Genomic DNA, 16,891 nt, shown 5'->3' on the forward strand with positions numbered 1-16,891 from the left:
GGCCAGTCTGCATTCTCATCTCCGCTGTTCCAAGGGGCCAGTCTGCATTCTCAGCTCTGCTGTTCTATGGTGCCAGTCTGCATTCTCATCTCCGCTGTTCTATGGTGCCAGTCTGCATTCTCATCTCCGCTGTTCTATGGTGCCAGTCTGCATTCTCATCTCCGCTGTTCTATGGTGCCAGTCTGCATTCTCAGCTCCGCTGTTCTATGGTGCCAGTCTGCATTCTCATCTCCGCTGTTCTATGGTGCCAGTCAGCATTCTCAGCTCTGCTGTTCTATGGTGCCAATCTGCATTCTCATCTCCGCTGTTCTATGGTGCCAGTCTGCATTCTCAGCTCTGCTGTTCTATGGTGCCAGTCTGCATTCTCATCTCCGCTGTTCTATGGTGCCTGTCTGCATTCTCATCTCCGCTGTTCTATGGTGCCATGCTGCATTCTTAGCTCTGCTGTTCTACGGTGCCAAACTACATTCTCATCTCTGCTGTTCCAAGGTGCCAGTCTGCATTCTCATCTCCGCTGTTCTAAGGTGCCAGTCTGCATTCTCATCTCCGCTGTTCTACGGCGCCAGTCTGCATTCTCAGCTCTGCTGTTCTATGGTGCCAGTCTGCATTCTCATCTCCGCTGTTCTATGGTGCCAGTCTGCATTCTCATCTCCGCTGTTCTATGGTGCCAGTCTGCATTCTCAGCTCTGCTGTTCTATGGTGCCAGTCTGCATTCTCAGCTCTGCTGTTCTATGGTGCCAGTCTGCATACTCAGCTCTGTTGTTCTATGGTGCCAGTCTGCATTCTCATCTCCGCTGTTCTATGGTGCCATGCTGCATTCTTAGCTCTGCTGTTCTACGGTGCCAAACTACATTCTCATCTCCGCTGTTCCAAGGTGCCAGTCTGCATTCTCAGCTCTGCTGTTCTATGGTGCCAGTCTGCATTCTCATCTCCGCTGTTCTATGGTGCCAGTCTGCATTCTCCGCTCTGTTGTTCTATGGTGCCAGTCTGCATTCTCATCTCCGCTGTTCTATGGTGCCATGCTGCATTCTTAGCTCTGCTGTTCTACGGTGCCAAACTACATTCTCATCTCCGCTGTTCCAAGGTGCCAGTCTGCATTCTCAGCTCTGCTGTTCTATGGTGCCAGTCTGCATTCTCAGCTCCGCTGTTCTATGGCGTCAGTCTGCATTCTCAGCTCTGCTGTTCTATGGTGCCAGTCTGCATTTTCATCTCCGCTGTTCTATGGTGCCAGTCTGCATTCTCATCTCCGCTGTTCTATGGCGCCAGTCTGCATTCTCAGCTCTGCTGTTCTATGGTGCCAGTCTGCATTCTCAGCTCTGCTGTTCTATGGTGCCAGTCTGCATTCTCAGCTCTGCTGTTCTATGGTGCCAGTCTGCATTCTCAGCTCTGCTGTTCTATGGTGCCAGTCTGCATTCTCATCTCCGCTGTTCTATGGTGCCAGTCTGCATTCTCAGCTCCGCTGTTCTATGGTGCCAGTCTGCATTCTCATCTCCGCTGTTCTATGGTGCCAGTCTGCATTCTCAGCTCTGCTGTTCTATGGTGCCAGTCTGCATTCTCAGCTCTGCTGTTCTACGGTGCCAAACTACATTCTCATCTCCGCTGTTCCAAGGGGCCAGTCTGCATTCTCAGCTCTGCTGTTCTATGGTGCCAGTCTGCATTCTCATCTCCGCTGTTCTATGGTGCCAGTCTGCATTCTCATCTCCGCTGTTCTATGGTGCCAGTCTGCATTCTCATCTCTGCTGTTCTATGGTGCCAGTCTGCATTCTCAGCTCTGCTGTTCTATGGTGCCAGTCTGCATTCTCATCTCCGCTGTTCTATGGTGCCAGTCTGCATTCTCAGCTCTGCTGTTCTATGGTGCCAGTCTGCATTCTCATCTCCGCTGTTCTATGGTGCCATGCTGCATTCTCATCTCCGCTGTTCTATGGTGCCATGCTGCATTCTTAGCTCTGCTGTTCTACGGTGCCAAACTACATTCTCATCTCCGCTGTTCCAAGGTGCCAGTCTGCATTCTCAGCTCTGCTGTTCTATGGTGCCAGTCTGCATTCTCATCTCCGCTGTTCTATGGTGCCAGTCTGCATTCTCCGCTCTGTTGTTCTATGGTGCCAGTCTGCATTCTCATCTCCGCTGTTCTATGGTGCCAGTCTGCATTCTCAGCTCTGCTGTTCTATGGTGCCAGTCTGCATTCTCATCTCCGCTGTTCTATGGTGCCAGTCTGCATTCTCATCTCCGCTGTTCTATGGTGCCAGTCTGCATTCTCATCTCCGCTGTTCTATGGTGCCATGCTGCATTCTTAGCTCTGCTGTTCTACGGTGCCAAACTACATTCTCATCTCCGCTGTTCCAAGGTGCCAGTCTGCATTCTCAGCTCTGCTGTTCTATGGTGCCAGTCTGCATTCTCAGCTCCGCTGTTCTATGGCGCCAGTCTGCATTCTCAGCTCTGCTGTTCTATGGTGCCAGTCTGCATTCTCATCTCCGCTGTTCTATGGTGCCAGTCTGCATTCTCATCTCCGCTGTTCTATGGTGCCAGTCTGCATTCTCATCTCCGCTGTTCTATGGTGCCAGTCTGCATTCTCAGCTCTGCTGTTCTATGATGCCAGTCTGCATTCTCAGCTCTGCTGTTCTATGGTGCCAGTCTGCATTCTCAGCTCCGCTGTTCTATGGCGCCAATCTGCATTCTCAGCTCTGCTGTTCTATGGTGCCAGTCTGCATTCTCATCTCCGCTGTTCTATGGTGCCAGTCTACATTCTCATCTCCGTTGTTCTATGGTGCCAGTCTGCATTCTCAGCTCCGCTGTTCTATGGTGTCAGTCTGCATTCTCATCTCCGCTGTTCCAAGGTGCCAGTCTGCATTCTCAGCTCTGCTGTTCTATGGTGTCAGTCTGCATTCTCAGCTCCGCTGTTCTATGGTGTCAGTCTGCATTCTCAGCTCTGCTGTTCTATGGTGTCAGTCTGCATTCTCAGCTCAACTGTTCTATGGTGTCAGTCTGCATTTTCAGCTCTGCTGTTCTATGATGCCAGTCTGCATTCTCAGCTCTGCTGTTCTATGGTGCCAGTCTGCATTCTCAGCTCCGCTGTTCTGTGGTGTCAGTCTGCATTCTCATCTCCTCTGTTCTATGGTGCCAGTCTGCATTCTCATCTCCGCTGTTCTATGGTGCCAGTCTGCATTCTCAGTTCCGCTGTTCCAGTGTCACGCTGCATACTCCACTCCGCCATTCTACGCCTCTTGTGACATCCAGCCTATCCAGTCCTGCTATTTCATGTTGCTCCTGGTGCCTCTCAGGCTAGTCAGCTCTGATATTCTACATATCTCTGGTTGATGTCCAGCATGGCTGTTCCTTGCTGTATCAACGATTCCAACCTGTGTTGCTCTCAACGGCTTTGAATATCAGCAGATGAGGCATAAGAGGAAATAAGGTTTCCTGAGCACGGCTGATCAGTCATCAGCATTAATGGGGCCATGGGTTCTAATCCTTTCAAGGTCTTATCTACAGAAGTATCAGAACTTTATCTTTTACATTAAGACCAGAATTGTTGGATTTGTTTTCTAGGCTCCAGTAACAAAGTTCTAGCCTTATATTCAACCTTCAGGAGGTTCAGGATGAACACTACATCACAAAACAGACGGCACCCAAAGTGAAAATATTACTTGCCCAACCGTCCACCTACAGATGACTGGAAGAGCCCGGAGGATGGGAAGAAGGAAGAGCCCGGAGGACGGGATGACGGAAGAGCCCGGAGGACGGGATGACGGAAGAGACCAGACGACTGAAGAGACCAGACGACTGGACGACGGAAGAGACCAGACGACCGGACGACGGAAGAGCCCGGACGACGGAAGAGCCCGAAGGATGGGATGACGGAAGAGACCGGACGACTGGATGACGGAAGAGCCGGGAAGACGGAAGAGCCCGGAGGACGGGATGACGGAAGAGACCAGACGACTGGACGACGGAAGAGCCCGGACGACGGAAGAGCCCGAAGGACGGGAAGACGGAAGAGACCGGACGATGGGATGACGGAAGAGACCAGACGACCGGACGACGGAAGAGCCCGGACGACGGAAGAGCCCGAAGGACGGGATGACGGAAGAGACCGGACGACTGGACGACGGAAGAGCCCGGACGACGGAAGAGCCCGAAGGACGGGAAGACGGAAGAGCCCAGAGGGCGGGATGACGGAAGAGACCAGACGACTGGACGACGGAAGAGCCCGGACGACGGAAGAGCCCGAAGGACGGGAAGACGGAAGAGACCGGACGATGGGATGACGGAAGAGACCAGACGACCGGAGAGCCCGGACGACGGAAGAGCCCGGACGACGGAAGAGCCCGGACGACGGGATGACGGAAGAGACAGGATGACGGAAGAGCCCGGACGACGGGATGACGGAAGAGCCCGGGCGAAGGGATGACGGAAGAGCCCGGGCGAAGGGATGACGGAAGAGCCCGGGCGAAGGGATGACGGAAGAGCCCGGGCGAAGGGATGATGGAAGAGCCCGTGCGAAGGGACGACGGAAGAGCCCGGACGACGGAAGAGCCTGGACGACGGAGCGACGTAAGAGCCCAGACGACGGAAGAGCCCGGACAACGGGACGACGGAAGAGCCCGGACAACGGGACGACGGAAGAGCCCGGACGACGGAAGAGCCCGGACGACGGAGCGACGGAAGAGCCCAGACGACGGAAGAGCCTGGACAACGGGACGACGGAAGAGCCCGGACAACGGGACGACGGAAGAGCCAGGACAACGGGACGACGGAAGAGCCAGGACGAAGGGACGACGGAAGAGCCAGGACGAAGGGACGACGGAAGAGCCAGGACGAAGGGACGACGGAAGAGCCAGGACAAAGGGATGACGGAAGAGCCCGGAAGATGGAAGAGCCTGGACGGCGAGAAGACGGAAGAGCCCGGACGACGGAAGAGCCTGGAAGACGGAAGATCCTGGAAGAGGACGGAAGACTGAAGGGATTGGGGGACGGAAGAGGCCGGAGGATTGGGGGACGGAAGAGCCCGGAGGATTGGGGGATGGAAGAGCCCGGAGGATTGGGGAACAGAAGAGATCGGAGGATTGGGGCACGGAAGAGATCGGAGGATGGTGGGACGGAAGAGCCCGGAGGATGGGGAAACGGAAGAGCCCGAAGGATGGCAGGGATGGAAGAGCCCGGAGGATGGCAGGGACGGAAGAGCCCGGAGGATGGGGGACAGAAGTGTCCAGAGGAGGGGGAAACAGAAGAGGCCGGAGGAGTTGGCGAAGGGGGATGGAAGAGGGGGTGACAGAAGAGCCCAGAGGAGTCCAGACCAGAGAGAAAGAAGAGGGGGAGGATGGGGGGATGAAAGAGCCTGGAAGATAAGGACAGGGGAGTCCGAAGAAAGGGGGAGACAGAAGAGTTCGTAGGATAGGAGGACAGAAGAGTCCGGAGGAGGGGAACAGTAGAGTCTGGAATAGGGGGACAGAAGAATTCAGAGCAGGGGGAATGAAGAGTAAGGAGGACAGGGTTGCAGAAAAGCCCAGAAGAGTGCAGAGAACCGAGGGAAGGAAGAGTCCAGAGGTGGAGGCGACGGAAGAGCCCAGAGGTCCGGGGGACGGAAGAGCCCAGAGGTCCGGAAGAGCCCAAAGAGCCCAGAGGTTCGGGGGACGGAAGAGCCCAGAGGATGGGGGGACAAAAGAGCCCAGAGGACCGGGGGACGGAAGAGCCCAGAGAATGGGGGACAGAAGAATCGTTATTGGCATACATAAGTAAATACATGAAGGTGATCAGCGCCCCAGAGCCCCTCCAGCACCGCAGGGCAGCACTGCAGAGCATTCTCTACTACATCTGCACCGCCTTCGCTTACTCACTGTCTGCAAATGATGGTGCCGGGAAGACATCAGGAGATGACCTTAGACAAACCCCACATGTCAGAGCGTGATGAAGCTGCCCCCCATAAGAGGATGTAGAGGTGGTCCCTCACTACATATTATGAGGACATACCAGGGGTGCACCATCCCCCGAATCAGAGCATAAACAAGGCAGATCTGATAAGCTGGACTCTAGGACCGCTGATTGATCACCTCTGCTAGGCTGGATTGGTGCTCATATCAGGCGTCACCCAGCTTTCCCAGGATCAGAGGCAGCATGTCCCAGTTGGTTCTGATATTCGTATCGTACTTGCACGGTGTAAGAGTGGTGGACTGAACTGTCGCGTTCCGGCCCCGGAGAACAACAATCACGTTATGTGATAAGTGTCATGCGTCTTCAGTGTGTATTGTGATGTAGACTGCGATATAGCATAAGTATTATTAATATAGTGGGCAGCGCGACTTCTCTATAGTATAAGTAATGTATAGGTATAGAGTAAGACATAAGGTAGTAACCATAGGAGAAGATAGACTTTGGGAAGCAGTATACATGTAATATGCAAATGTAATACATAGTGTTTGTGATGGAGATCTGACCAGCTACATACTACAGGGAAAGACATAATTAAAGTTTGGGACTGGCCCATAGTGGGAGGGGTAGCCCCAACAAAAAGGGAACTGCATCCTGATAGCGAGTCAGATCTATCGCTCGGGGCAGTGGGAGGCCTTATTGGAATCTCTCGAAGTGTTGTGCCTGATACTGCGTGTTACAATCTGGTGAACATGAACTGTCCAGTAAACATTTGCTTGTTACAATGAACAGCGTGAGTCCTGAATTGTGTGCGGCGGATCCTGAGGATGTAGGCCTGGAGGCAGCGGAGGCCTGCAGCCTACAAGTGAGTGTGATGTCCTTACACCAGACTGCACACTGGGACGGGGACACGATTTTCCTGTAAAGTGCCAGGGTGTTACGAAGCAACAGCTCGGCCATGGCTACCGCCCGCGGTCACTTTACAATAGTGCGACCCGATTCTCTCGGATGAGAGAACCGTACCACACCAAGGAGAAGATGGAGAACAAAATTTCTCCATCTTCTCCATTGTGTCAGTGCACGGGAACTGGCTGCACTCAGATGTCACCCGAGTGCAGTCTGATGATCTCCATGTACTCATTGAGACATGTGCTCCAAGTTACAATGTGAACTCCTGGTGCACTAGTGATCAGGTAGTCGGTGGTTGAGCAGCGCTCGCTGATGACCTCTGCCTACACTCACATGACGAATGTTTCCCATTAGCAGACGCACGCAGCCTCAGACATGGAGCTGACACTGATTATCCCACATGGCTCCTTGTGGTTTGTCCTTACGTTGCATTTTAATGGATAAACTCTCCGGGTTCTCTCCACTCGGAGAGTTTATTGTCTCCGGCTCATTATAACATATAATACTCCAGGTCTGCACCAGAGAAAAACGCCAAAACCCGAGGAGCGTGCAACAATGGCCAGTCTGCGACTGATGCCGATGTACGCGGCTCCTGATGGAGGTCACGGCGGCTCCTGATGGAGGTCACGGCGGCTCCTGATGGAGGTCACGGCGGCTCCTGATGCCGATGTACGCGGCTCCTGATGGAGGTCACGGCGGCTCCTGATGGAGGTCACGGCGACTCCTGATGGAGGTCACGACGGCTCCTGATGGAGGTCACGGCGGCTCCTGATGTCGATGTACGCGGCTCCTGATGGAGGTCACGGCGGCTCCTGATGGAGGTCACGGCGGCTCCCGATGGAGGTCACGGCGACTCCTGATGGAGGTCACGACGGCTCCTGATGGAGGTCACGGCGGCTCCTGATGGCGATATACGCGGCTCCTGATGGAGGTCACGGCGGCTCCTGATGCCGATGTACGCGGCTCCTGATGGAGGTCACGGCGGCTCCCGATGGAGGTCACGGCGACTCCTGATGGAGGTCACGACGGCTCCTGATGGAGGTCACGGCGGCTCCTGATGGCGATATACGCGGCTCCTGATGGAGGTCACGGCGGCTCCTGATGCCGATGTACGCGGCTCCTGATGGAGGTCACGGCGGCTCCTGATGGAGGTCACGGCGACTCCTGATGGAGGTCACGACGGCTCCTGATGGAGGTCACGGCGGCTCCTGATGTCGATGTACGCGGCTCCTGATGGAGGTCACGGCAGCTCCTGATGGAGGTCACGGCGGCTCCCGATGGAGGTCACGGCGACTCCTGATGGAGGTCACGACGGCTCCTGATGGAGGTCACGGCGGCTCCTGATGGCGATGTACGCGGCTCCTGATGGAGGTCACGGCGGCTCCTGATGGAGGTCACGGCGACTCCTGATGGAGGTCTCGGCGGCTCCTGATGGAGGTCACGGCAGCTACTGATGGAGGTCTCGGAGGCTCCTGATGGAGGTCACGGCGGCTCCTGACAGACCCCACTACAGGGCGGAGTGCAGAAAGGACAAACCATGTGTCTCCCCTCCTCCTATGGGAAACCTTGCAATGTCACGGAGCACTCGGCCCCTCGTGCATGCATTGACCATGATTAGCAAAACATGGCAGCTTCCTTCCTGTAACAGTGCCACGCCTGTCCACAGGTTGTCCCTGGTATTACAGCTCAGTTCTATAGCAGTAAATGGCACTTGGCTGTAATATCACACACAACCTGTGGACAGGAGAGGAGCTGTTACAGAAGGAGCCGCGCTCCTCTGACTTGGCGGCTCACCCCGCTGTGATGAGGCTGCGCCCCTGTGTGCCCGGCTGCGGACCCTCCGTCCCGTGAATGGCAGAAAAACCGTCTGGACTCAATTTACACTGAATCAATCAGCAAAAATGTTAACGAGGAGAAGAATGAGCTGCACATAATCCCGCTCCAACTGTCATGGTGATTTTCCCAGAATAGACAGAGGATTCTCTGCTCGTGTAAAGACGCTGACGGAGGCCGCGGTCACAGCGGAGGCCGCGGTCACAGCGTAGGCCGTGAGTCACTGATGAGACCATGGAGGTATGCGCTGAGGTGAGGCAGGCGGACGCTCGCGGGGGGCCATAACTCGGGGTCCTGTGCGGGTCAAGTTCCCGTCACATCTCCCCAATACAAGAGCCTGCGTTCTCCTTAAAGGGAACCTATCCTTTTAGGCCACTGCTGGATCCACAGAGGAGGCTGACGGACTCCTCACATGACGAGGGACGACGATCGCGTCTGATGGGTTGCTCTATTGGGAGGTCTTACATCCTCACAATGATCATTTAACTGATTCTATATAAAATCTTAGGCGAGAAACAATGTCCTGCACTGGTCAGTAGGGGGCGCTGCTCATATGGAGGCAATCAGCCACTTGCCATGTCTCGCGATCTGTCCCATTAATTCAGATAGGAAGCGTGCTCATGTCAGCTGATGGCAAGAATGCAAGTGAACGGTACTGGATAAACCCTTTAACACCTGCACAGACGGCTGCAAGTGAATCTGCATCAGAACCCCGTACAGACAACTGTCAGTTTTACCTGCAGTCAACAACAGGGGGCGCCCAGGAGCTTCACACATACCACAGTGTGCACTGAGCTCCCTCTAGTGGTGGAGCTTCATACATACCACAGTGTGCACTGAGCTCCCTCTAGTGGTGGAGCTTCACACATACCACAGTGTGCACTGAGCTCCCTCTAGTGGTGGAGATTCCCACATACCACAGTGTGCACTGAGCTCCCTCTAGTGGTGGAGATTCCCACATACCACAGTGTGCACTGAGCTCCCTCTAGTGGTGGAGATTCCCACATACCACAGTGTGCACTGAGCTCCCTCTAGTGGTGGTGCTTCACACATACCACAGTGTGCACTGAGCTCCCTCTAGTGGTGGAGCTTCCCACATACCACAGTGTGCACTGAGCTCCCTCTAGTGGTGGCTGCAGGCAGCCACAATAATGTCACATAGCTCCACATCCAAACAGTAGATCTGGAGCTTCAGGCAGGAGAACTGAGCTGCAGTCACTAGAAAAGTCAGAGAAAATCAATCAGCTGAGATTTATAGTATAGAAGAATAACATTGCGTAGAGGGAAGAACGTTCACCTGGTGGCTCCGATCCTCACGATAAACAAATGAATGTAATGAACAGATGTCACCTCGAAGCTTCCCACACATGTAAGACCACCGAAAACTCTCCTGCACCCCCACCCCAACACACGGTTCAGCAGAGGAATCATAGGATTTTATAGAAAAGAGTAAGCCGCTGTCAGACTCCTCTGTTCCTCCTCCCTCCAGACTCCTCTGTCCTTCCTCCCTCCAGACTCCTCTGTCCTTCTCCTCCTCCAGACTCCTGCGTCCTTCTCCTCCAGACTCCTCTGTCCCCCTTCTCCAGGCTCCTCTGTCCCCGTCGTCCAGGCTCCTCTGTCCCCTCCTCCAGGTTCCTCTGTCCCCGTCTTCCAGGCTCCTCTGTCCCCTCCTCCAGGCTCCTCTGTCCCCGTCCTCCAGGCTCCTCTGTCCCCTCCTCCAGGCTCCTCTGTCCCCTCCTCCAGGTTCCTCTGTCCCCGTCTTCCAGGCTTCTCTGTCCCCTCCTCCAGGCTCCTCTGTCCCCCTTCTCCAGGCTCCTCTGTCCCCCTTCTCCAGGCTCCTCTGTCCCCGTCTTCCAGGCTCCTCTGTCCCCTCCTCCAGGCTCCTCTGTCCCCTTCTCCAGGTTCCTCTGTCCCCGTCCTCCAGGCTCTTCTGTCCCCCTTCTCCAGGCTCCTCTGTCCCCGTCCTCCAGGCTCCTCTGTCCCCGTCCTCCAGGCTCCTCTGTCCCCGTCCTCCAGGCTCCTCTGTCCCCCTTCTCCAGGCTCCTCTGTCCCCTCCTCCAGGCTCCTCTGCCCGCCTCCTCCAGGCTCCTCTGTCCCCCTTCTCCAGGCTCCTCTGTCCCGCTTCTCCAGGCTCCTCTGTCCCCGTCCTCCAGGCTCCTCTGTCCCCTCCTCCAGGCTCCTCTGTCCCCCTTCTCCAGGCTCCTCTGTCCCGCTTCTCCAGGCTCCTCTGTCCCCCTCCTCCAGGCTCCTCTGTCCCCTCCACCAGGCTCCTCTGTCCCCTCCTCCAGGCTCCTCTGTCCCCGTCCTCCAGGCTCCTCTGTCCCCGTCCTCCAGGCTCCTCTGTCCCCGTCCTCCAGGCTCCTCTGTCACCTCCTCCAGGCTCCTCTGTCCCCTCCTCCAGGCTCCTCTGTCCCCCTCCTCCAGGTTCCTCTGTCCCTGTCCTCCAGGCTCCTCTGTCCCCTCCTCCAGAGGTTCACCTTGGCCTGAGCTCAGCTATGTCCCAGTTCTTAGGGGGAGAAGTTGGCTACTTCCTGCCTCTTTGATGCCACACTGGACTACACTTCCCATCATCCCGTGTTTCCCAGTAACTTACAGACTATATATGAAGGTGAGGACTGAGCGGAGGGGAAGGGCCGGTTCTAGATCTGTGGAGCCTCTGCCCCATGAGAGCCAATATGGCCGCACATTAATTACGGTCCATATGGTGACATGAAGCAGCAGACGTAGCACTTAATCCTGGGAACGTGGGACATAATCCCGGGGACTAGCGCTGCCGGCCGCCCCCTGACGATGGCGCTCCTGGGCGGAGATCTGTCACTGCTCCGTCTGGACGCGGTGATCACATAGGGTCCATATATCACAGTATATCAGACGGGGCGAGCCAGGAGCGTCCATATCCCAACACAAAGTCTAATTTATTGGGATGTAATTGGATAAACAAGGCTCGCACACAATCGCTGGCACCGGGCGTGGTGACTAATGCACGCGGACGCCAGCTGGCCGCACCAAGGAACATTCTTCCTTTCATCACACGAGAACTCCCAGATTCAGCACAATCGTCTCCATTTTTATATGGAAGGAGGAAAATCTTGCACTTTAAATAAGTTTTTTCCCTTTGAGAGCTAAATTAATTAATCCTGTCTCACATCTGCAAGTCTATAGAAAGGAGGATAACTCCCAGCAGACACCACGAACAGCAGGGAAGTAAGCCGTGAAGGCCACAAGCCAATGCTCCGTGACATGAATGGGGCACAGAATCTGAAACCTTTGTCACGTTTTTATCAGAAACTCAGGCTGCTTCTCTGTCCCCCATGCTTTACACTGCAGCTTTGCTTGTTCAGACTGGCTGCATTGTAATTTAACATGCACACGTTATTACAGTCCGGGTCAAAGCGTCTGCTGCCTGCAGATATAGGCCAAGTCTTCTATGGCACCGGCCACCATCACTCCCATCCTCCCTTACTAGCTATTCTCTGCTATGTGCATCGTCAAAAAACCGAAGACTATGAGAGCAATAAGAGCCGCTCCTCTCTGTCTGACATCCGCTTATTTCACACACTCCTTCCCTGCAGCTCCTGGCAGCCATGTTTATCCCTCCTAACTTGTATCCACTCGTCATCCTTTCCAGCAGCCACTTTTCACCCTCACTGGCAGCCGCTGTTCTCCCCCCTCTGGCAGCTGCTGTTCTCCCCCCTCTGGCAGCTGCTGTTCTCCCCCCTCTGGCAGCTGCTGTTCTCCCCCCTCTGGCAGTCGATGTTCTCCTCCCTCTCTGGCAGCCGCTGTTCCCCCCCCCCTCTGGCAGCCGCTGTTCTCCTCCCTCTCTGGCAGCCGCTGTTCTCCTCCCCCTCTGGCAGCCGCTGTTCTCCTCCCCCTCTGGCAGACGCTGTTCTCCCCCGCCACTGGCAGCCGCTATTCTCCTCTCCCTCTGGCAGCAGCTATTCTCCTCCCCCTCTGGCAGCCGCTCTTCTCCCCCGCCACTGGCAGCCGCTATTCTCCTCCCCCTCTGGCAGCAGCTATTCTCCTCACCCTCTGGCAGCCGCTGTTCTCCCCCCTCTGGCAGCCGCTGTTCTCCCCCCTCTGGCAGTCGCTGTTCTCCCCCCTCTGGCAGCAGTAGCTCTCCTCCCCATCTGGCAGCCGCTGTTCTCCTTGCTCTGGCAGCCGCTGTTCTCCCCCCTCTGGCAGCCGCTGCCCCCCCCCCTCTGGCAGCCGCAGCTCCCCCCCCCCTCTGGCAGCCGCAGCTCTCCGCCCCCTCTGGCAGCCGCTGTTCTCCCCCCCCTGGCAGCCGCTGTTCTCCCCCCTCTGGCAGCCGCAGCTCTCCTCCCCCTCTGGCAGCCACTGTTCTCCCCCATCTGGCAGCAGTAGCTCTCCTCCCCATCTGGCAGCCGCTGTTCTCCTCGCTCTGGCAGCCGCTGTTCTCCCCCCTCTGACAACCGCTGTTCTACCCCCTCTGGCAGCCGCAGCTCTCCCCCCTTCTGGCAGCTGCTTTTCCCCCTCCTCTGCAGCCGCTTCTGCCTGTGTGCAAGTCTGTAGTTTTGCCCTGCAGGATGATCCAGTGCTGCGGCCCTTGCCATTTCCCTCCCCTATGGAGCAGGTAAATGGTCTCTACATGCACCAGGAGGAGCAGGATGATCAAACCTATAGATGCCAGAGTAGCAGCCCCTAAAGGAAGTCACTGAGCTTCCCACTTGCTGGGGGATCTGCCCGGACCCGCAGGGTCACAGGGAATCTCCCCCTGTGTGACTCTGATCAGATTTTGGGGTGCGGCCGCCCTCCATGTCCCCCATGTACTCACTGATGCGCTGCCGCACGTCATTCATGTCTCTGCCCAGTGATTTGGCTTCAGCGAATCTACAAAGAGAGAAAGAGAAGGAAGAGTCAGAATGTGCCGGAGCGAGGGCGGCCGAGACCACAGAGTGTCATGGAGGAGAGCCTCCGTCCAGCCCAATCACTGACACACACAATGACAGCGCCCCCCACTGACTGTCATAAATGGTTGCAGGAGCACAGGCCGGAGAGACATCCGCTATGTGGGGCCATTACACTGTATGGAGGACTATGTGAGGCCATTATACTGTATGGAGGACTATGTGCGGCCATTACACTGTATGGAGGACTATGTGAGGCCATTATACTGTATGGAGGACTATGTGAGGCCATTATACTGTATGGAGGATTATGTGGGGCCATTATACTGTATGGAGGACTATGTGTGGCCCATTATTCTGTATGGAGGACTATGGGTGGCCCATTATACTGTATGGAGGACTATGTGAGGCCATTATACTGTATGGAGGACTATGTGGGGCCCATTATTCTGTATTGAGGACTATATGGGGCCGATTATACTGTATGGAGGAATATGTGGGGCCATTATACTGTATGGAGGACTATGTGGGGCCATTACACTGTATGGAGGACTATGTGAGGCCATTATACTGTATGAAGGACTATGTGGGGCCATTATACTGTATGGAGGACTATGTGGGCCCATTATACTGTATGGAGGACTATGTGTGGCCCATTATTCTGTATGGAGGACTATGTGTGGACCATTATACTGTATGGAGGACTATGTGGGGCCATTATACAGTATGGAGGACTATGTGGGGCCATTACACTGTATGGAGGACTATGTGAGGCCATTATACTGTATGGAGGACTATGTGAGGCCATTATACTGTATGGAGGACTATGTGGGGCCCATTATACTGTATGGAGGACTATGTGACGCCATTATACTGTATGGAGGACTATATGGGGCCCATTATACTGTATGGAGGACTATGTGAGGCCATTATACTGTATGGAGGACTATGTGGGGCCATTATACTGTATGGAGGACTATGTGGGGCCATTATACTGTATGGTGGACTATGTGAGGCCATTATACTATATGGAGGACTATGTGGGGCCCATTATACTGTATGGAGGACTATGTGGGGCCATTATACTGTATGGAGGACTATGTGAGGCCATTATACTGTATGGAGGACTATGTGGAGCCCATTATACTGTATGGAGGACTATGTGGGGCCATTATACTGTATGGAGGACTATGTGGGGCCATTATACTGTATGGAGGACTATGTGAGGCCATTATTCTGTATGAAGGACTATGTGAGGCCATTATACTGTATGGAGGACTATGTGAGGCCATTATACTGTATGGAGGACTATGTGGGGCCCATTATACTGTATGGAGGACTATGTGGGGCCATTATACTGTATGGAGGACTATGTGGGGCTATTATACTGTATGGAGGACTATGTGGGGCCATTATACTGTAAGGAGGACTAGGTAAGGCCCATTATATACTGTATAGAGGACTATGTGGGGCCCATTATAATGTATGGAGGACTATGTGGGGTCATTATACTGTATGGAGGACTATGTGGGGCCATTATACTGTATGGAGGACTATGTGGGGCCATTATACTGTATGGAGGACTATGTGAGGCCATTATACTGTATGGAGGACTATGTGGGGCCCATTATACTGTATGGAGGACTATGTGGGGCCATTATACTGTATGGAGGACTATGTGAGGCCATTATACTGTATGGAGGACTATGTGGGGCCCATTATACTGTATGGAGGACTATGTGGGGCCATTATACTGTATGGAGGACTATGTGGGGCCATTATACTGTATGGAGGACTATGTGAGGCCATTATTCTGTACGAAGGACTATGTGAGGCCATTATACTGTACGGAGGACTATGTGAGGCCATTATACTGTATGGAGGACTATGTGGGGCCATTATACTGTATGGAGGACTACGTGGGGCCATTATACTGTAAGGAGGACTAGGTAAGGCCCATTATATACTGTATAGAGGACTATGTGGGGCCCATTATACTGTATGGAGGACTATGTGGGGCCATTATACTGTATGGAGGACTATGTGGGGCCCATTATACTGTATGGAGTACTATGTGGGCCCATTATACTGTATGGAGGACTATGTGGGGCCCATTATACTGTATGGAGGACTATGTGGGCCCATTATACTGTATGGAGGACTATGTGTGGCCCATTATTCTGTATGGAGGACTATGTGTGGACCATTATACTGTATGGAGGACTATGTGGGGCCATTATACTGTATGGAGGACTATGTGGGGCCATTACACTGTATGGAGGACTATGTGAGGCCATTATACTGTATGGAGGACTATGTGAGGCCATTATACTGTATGGAGGACTATGTGGAGCCCATTATACTGTATGGAGGACTATGTGGGGCCATTATACTGTATGGAGGACTATGTGGGGCCATTATACTGTAAGGAGGACTAGGTAAGGCCCATTATATACTGTATAGAGGACTATGTGGGGCCCATTATACTGTATGGAGGACTATGTGGGGCCATTATACTGTATGGAGGACTATGTGGGGCCCATTATACTGTATGGAGTACTATGTGGGCCCATTATACTGTATGGAGGACTATGTGGGGCCCATTATACTGTATGGAGGACTATGTGGGCCCATTATACTGTATGGAGGACTATGTGTGGCCCATTATTCTGTATGGAGGACTATGTGTGGACCATTATACTGTATGGAGGACTATGTGGGGCCATTATACTGTATGGAGGACTATGTGGGGCCATTACACTGTATGGAGGACTATGTGAGGCCATTATACTGTATGGAGGACTATGTGAGGCCATTATACTGTATGGAGGACTATGTGGAGCCCATTATACTGTATGGAGGACTATGTGGGGCCATTATACTGTATGGAGGACTATGTGGGGCCATTACACTGTATGGAGGACTATGTGAGGCCATTATACTGTATGGAGGACTATGTGAGGCCATTATACTGTATGGAGGACTATGTGGGGCCCATTATACTGTATGGAGGACTATGTGACGCCATTATACTGTATGGAGGACTATATGGGGCCCATTATACTGTATGGAGGACTATGTGAGGCCATTATACTGTATGGAGGACTATGTGGGGCCATTATACTGTATGGAGGACTATGTGGGGCCATTATACTGTATGGTGGACTATGTGAGGCCATTATACTGTATGGAGGACTATGTGGGGCCCATTATACTGTATGGAGGACTATGTGGGGCCATTATACTGTATGGAGGACTATGTGAGGCCATTATACTGTATGGAGGACTATGTGGAGCCCATTATACTGTATGGAGGACTATGTGGGGCCATTATACTGTATGGAGGACTATGTGGGGCCATTATACTGTATGGAGGACTATGTGAGGCCATTATTCTGTATGAAGGACTATGTGAGGCC

The 16,891-nt window shown here is 53.9% G+C and overlaps 1 protein-coding gene across 2 annotated transcripts in view; it reads right to left on the reverse strand.

Moving 5' to 3' along the window:
- KIF6 (kinesin family member 6) overlaps nt 1-16,891 on the reverse strand; it is a 642,838-nt gene that overhangs the window by 296,568 nt on the left and 329,379 nt on the right. For both annotated transcript variants that reach the window (XM_073671717.1, XM_073671718.1), the window contains exon 15: nt 13,400-13,455. In XM_073671717.1, the coding sequence (XP_073527818.1) occupies nt 13,400-13,455 (56 nt within the window). The remainder of the gene's footprint in view (nt 1-13,399; nt 13,456-16,891) is intronic.

This window comes from Phyllobates terribilis, unplaced genomic scaffold (genome assembly GCF_046119375.1).
Source record: "Phyllobates terribilis strain yellow unplaced genomic scaffold, ASM4611937v1 Scaffold_3__8_contigs__length_932513732, whole genome shotgun sequence".
Lineage (NCBI taxonomy): Eukaryota > Metazoa > Chordata > Amphibia > Anura > Dendrobatidae > Phyllobates > Phyllobates terribilis.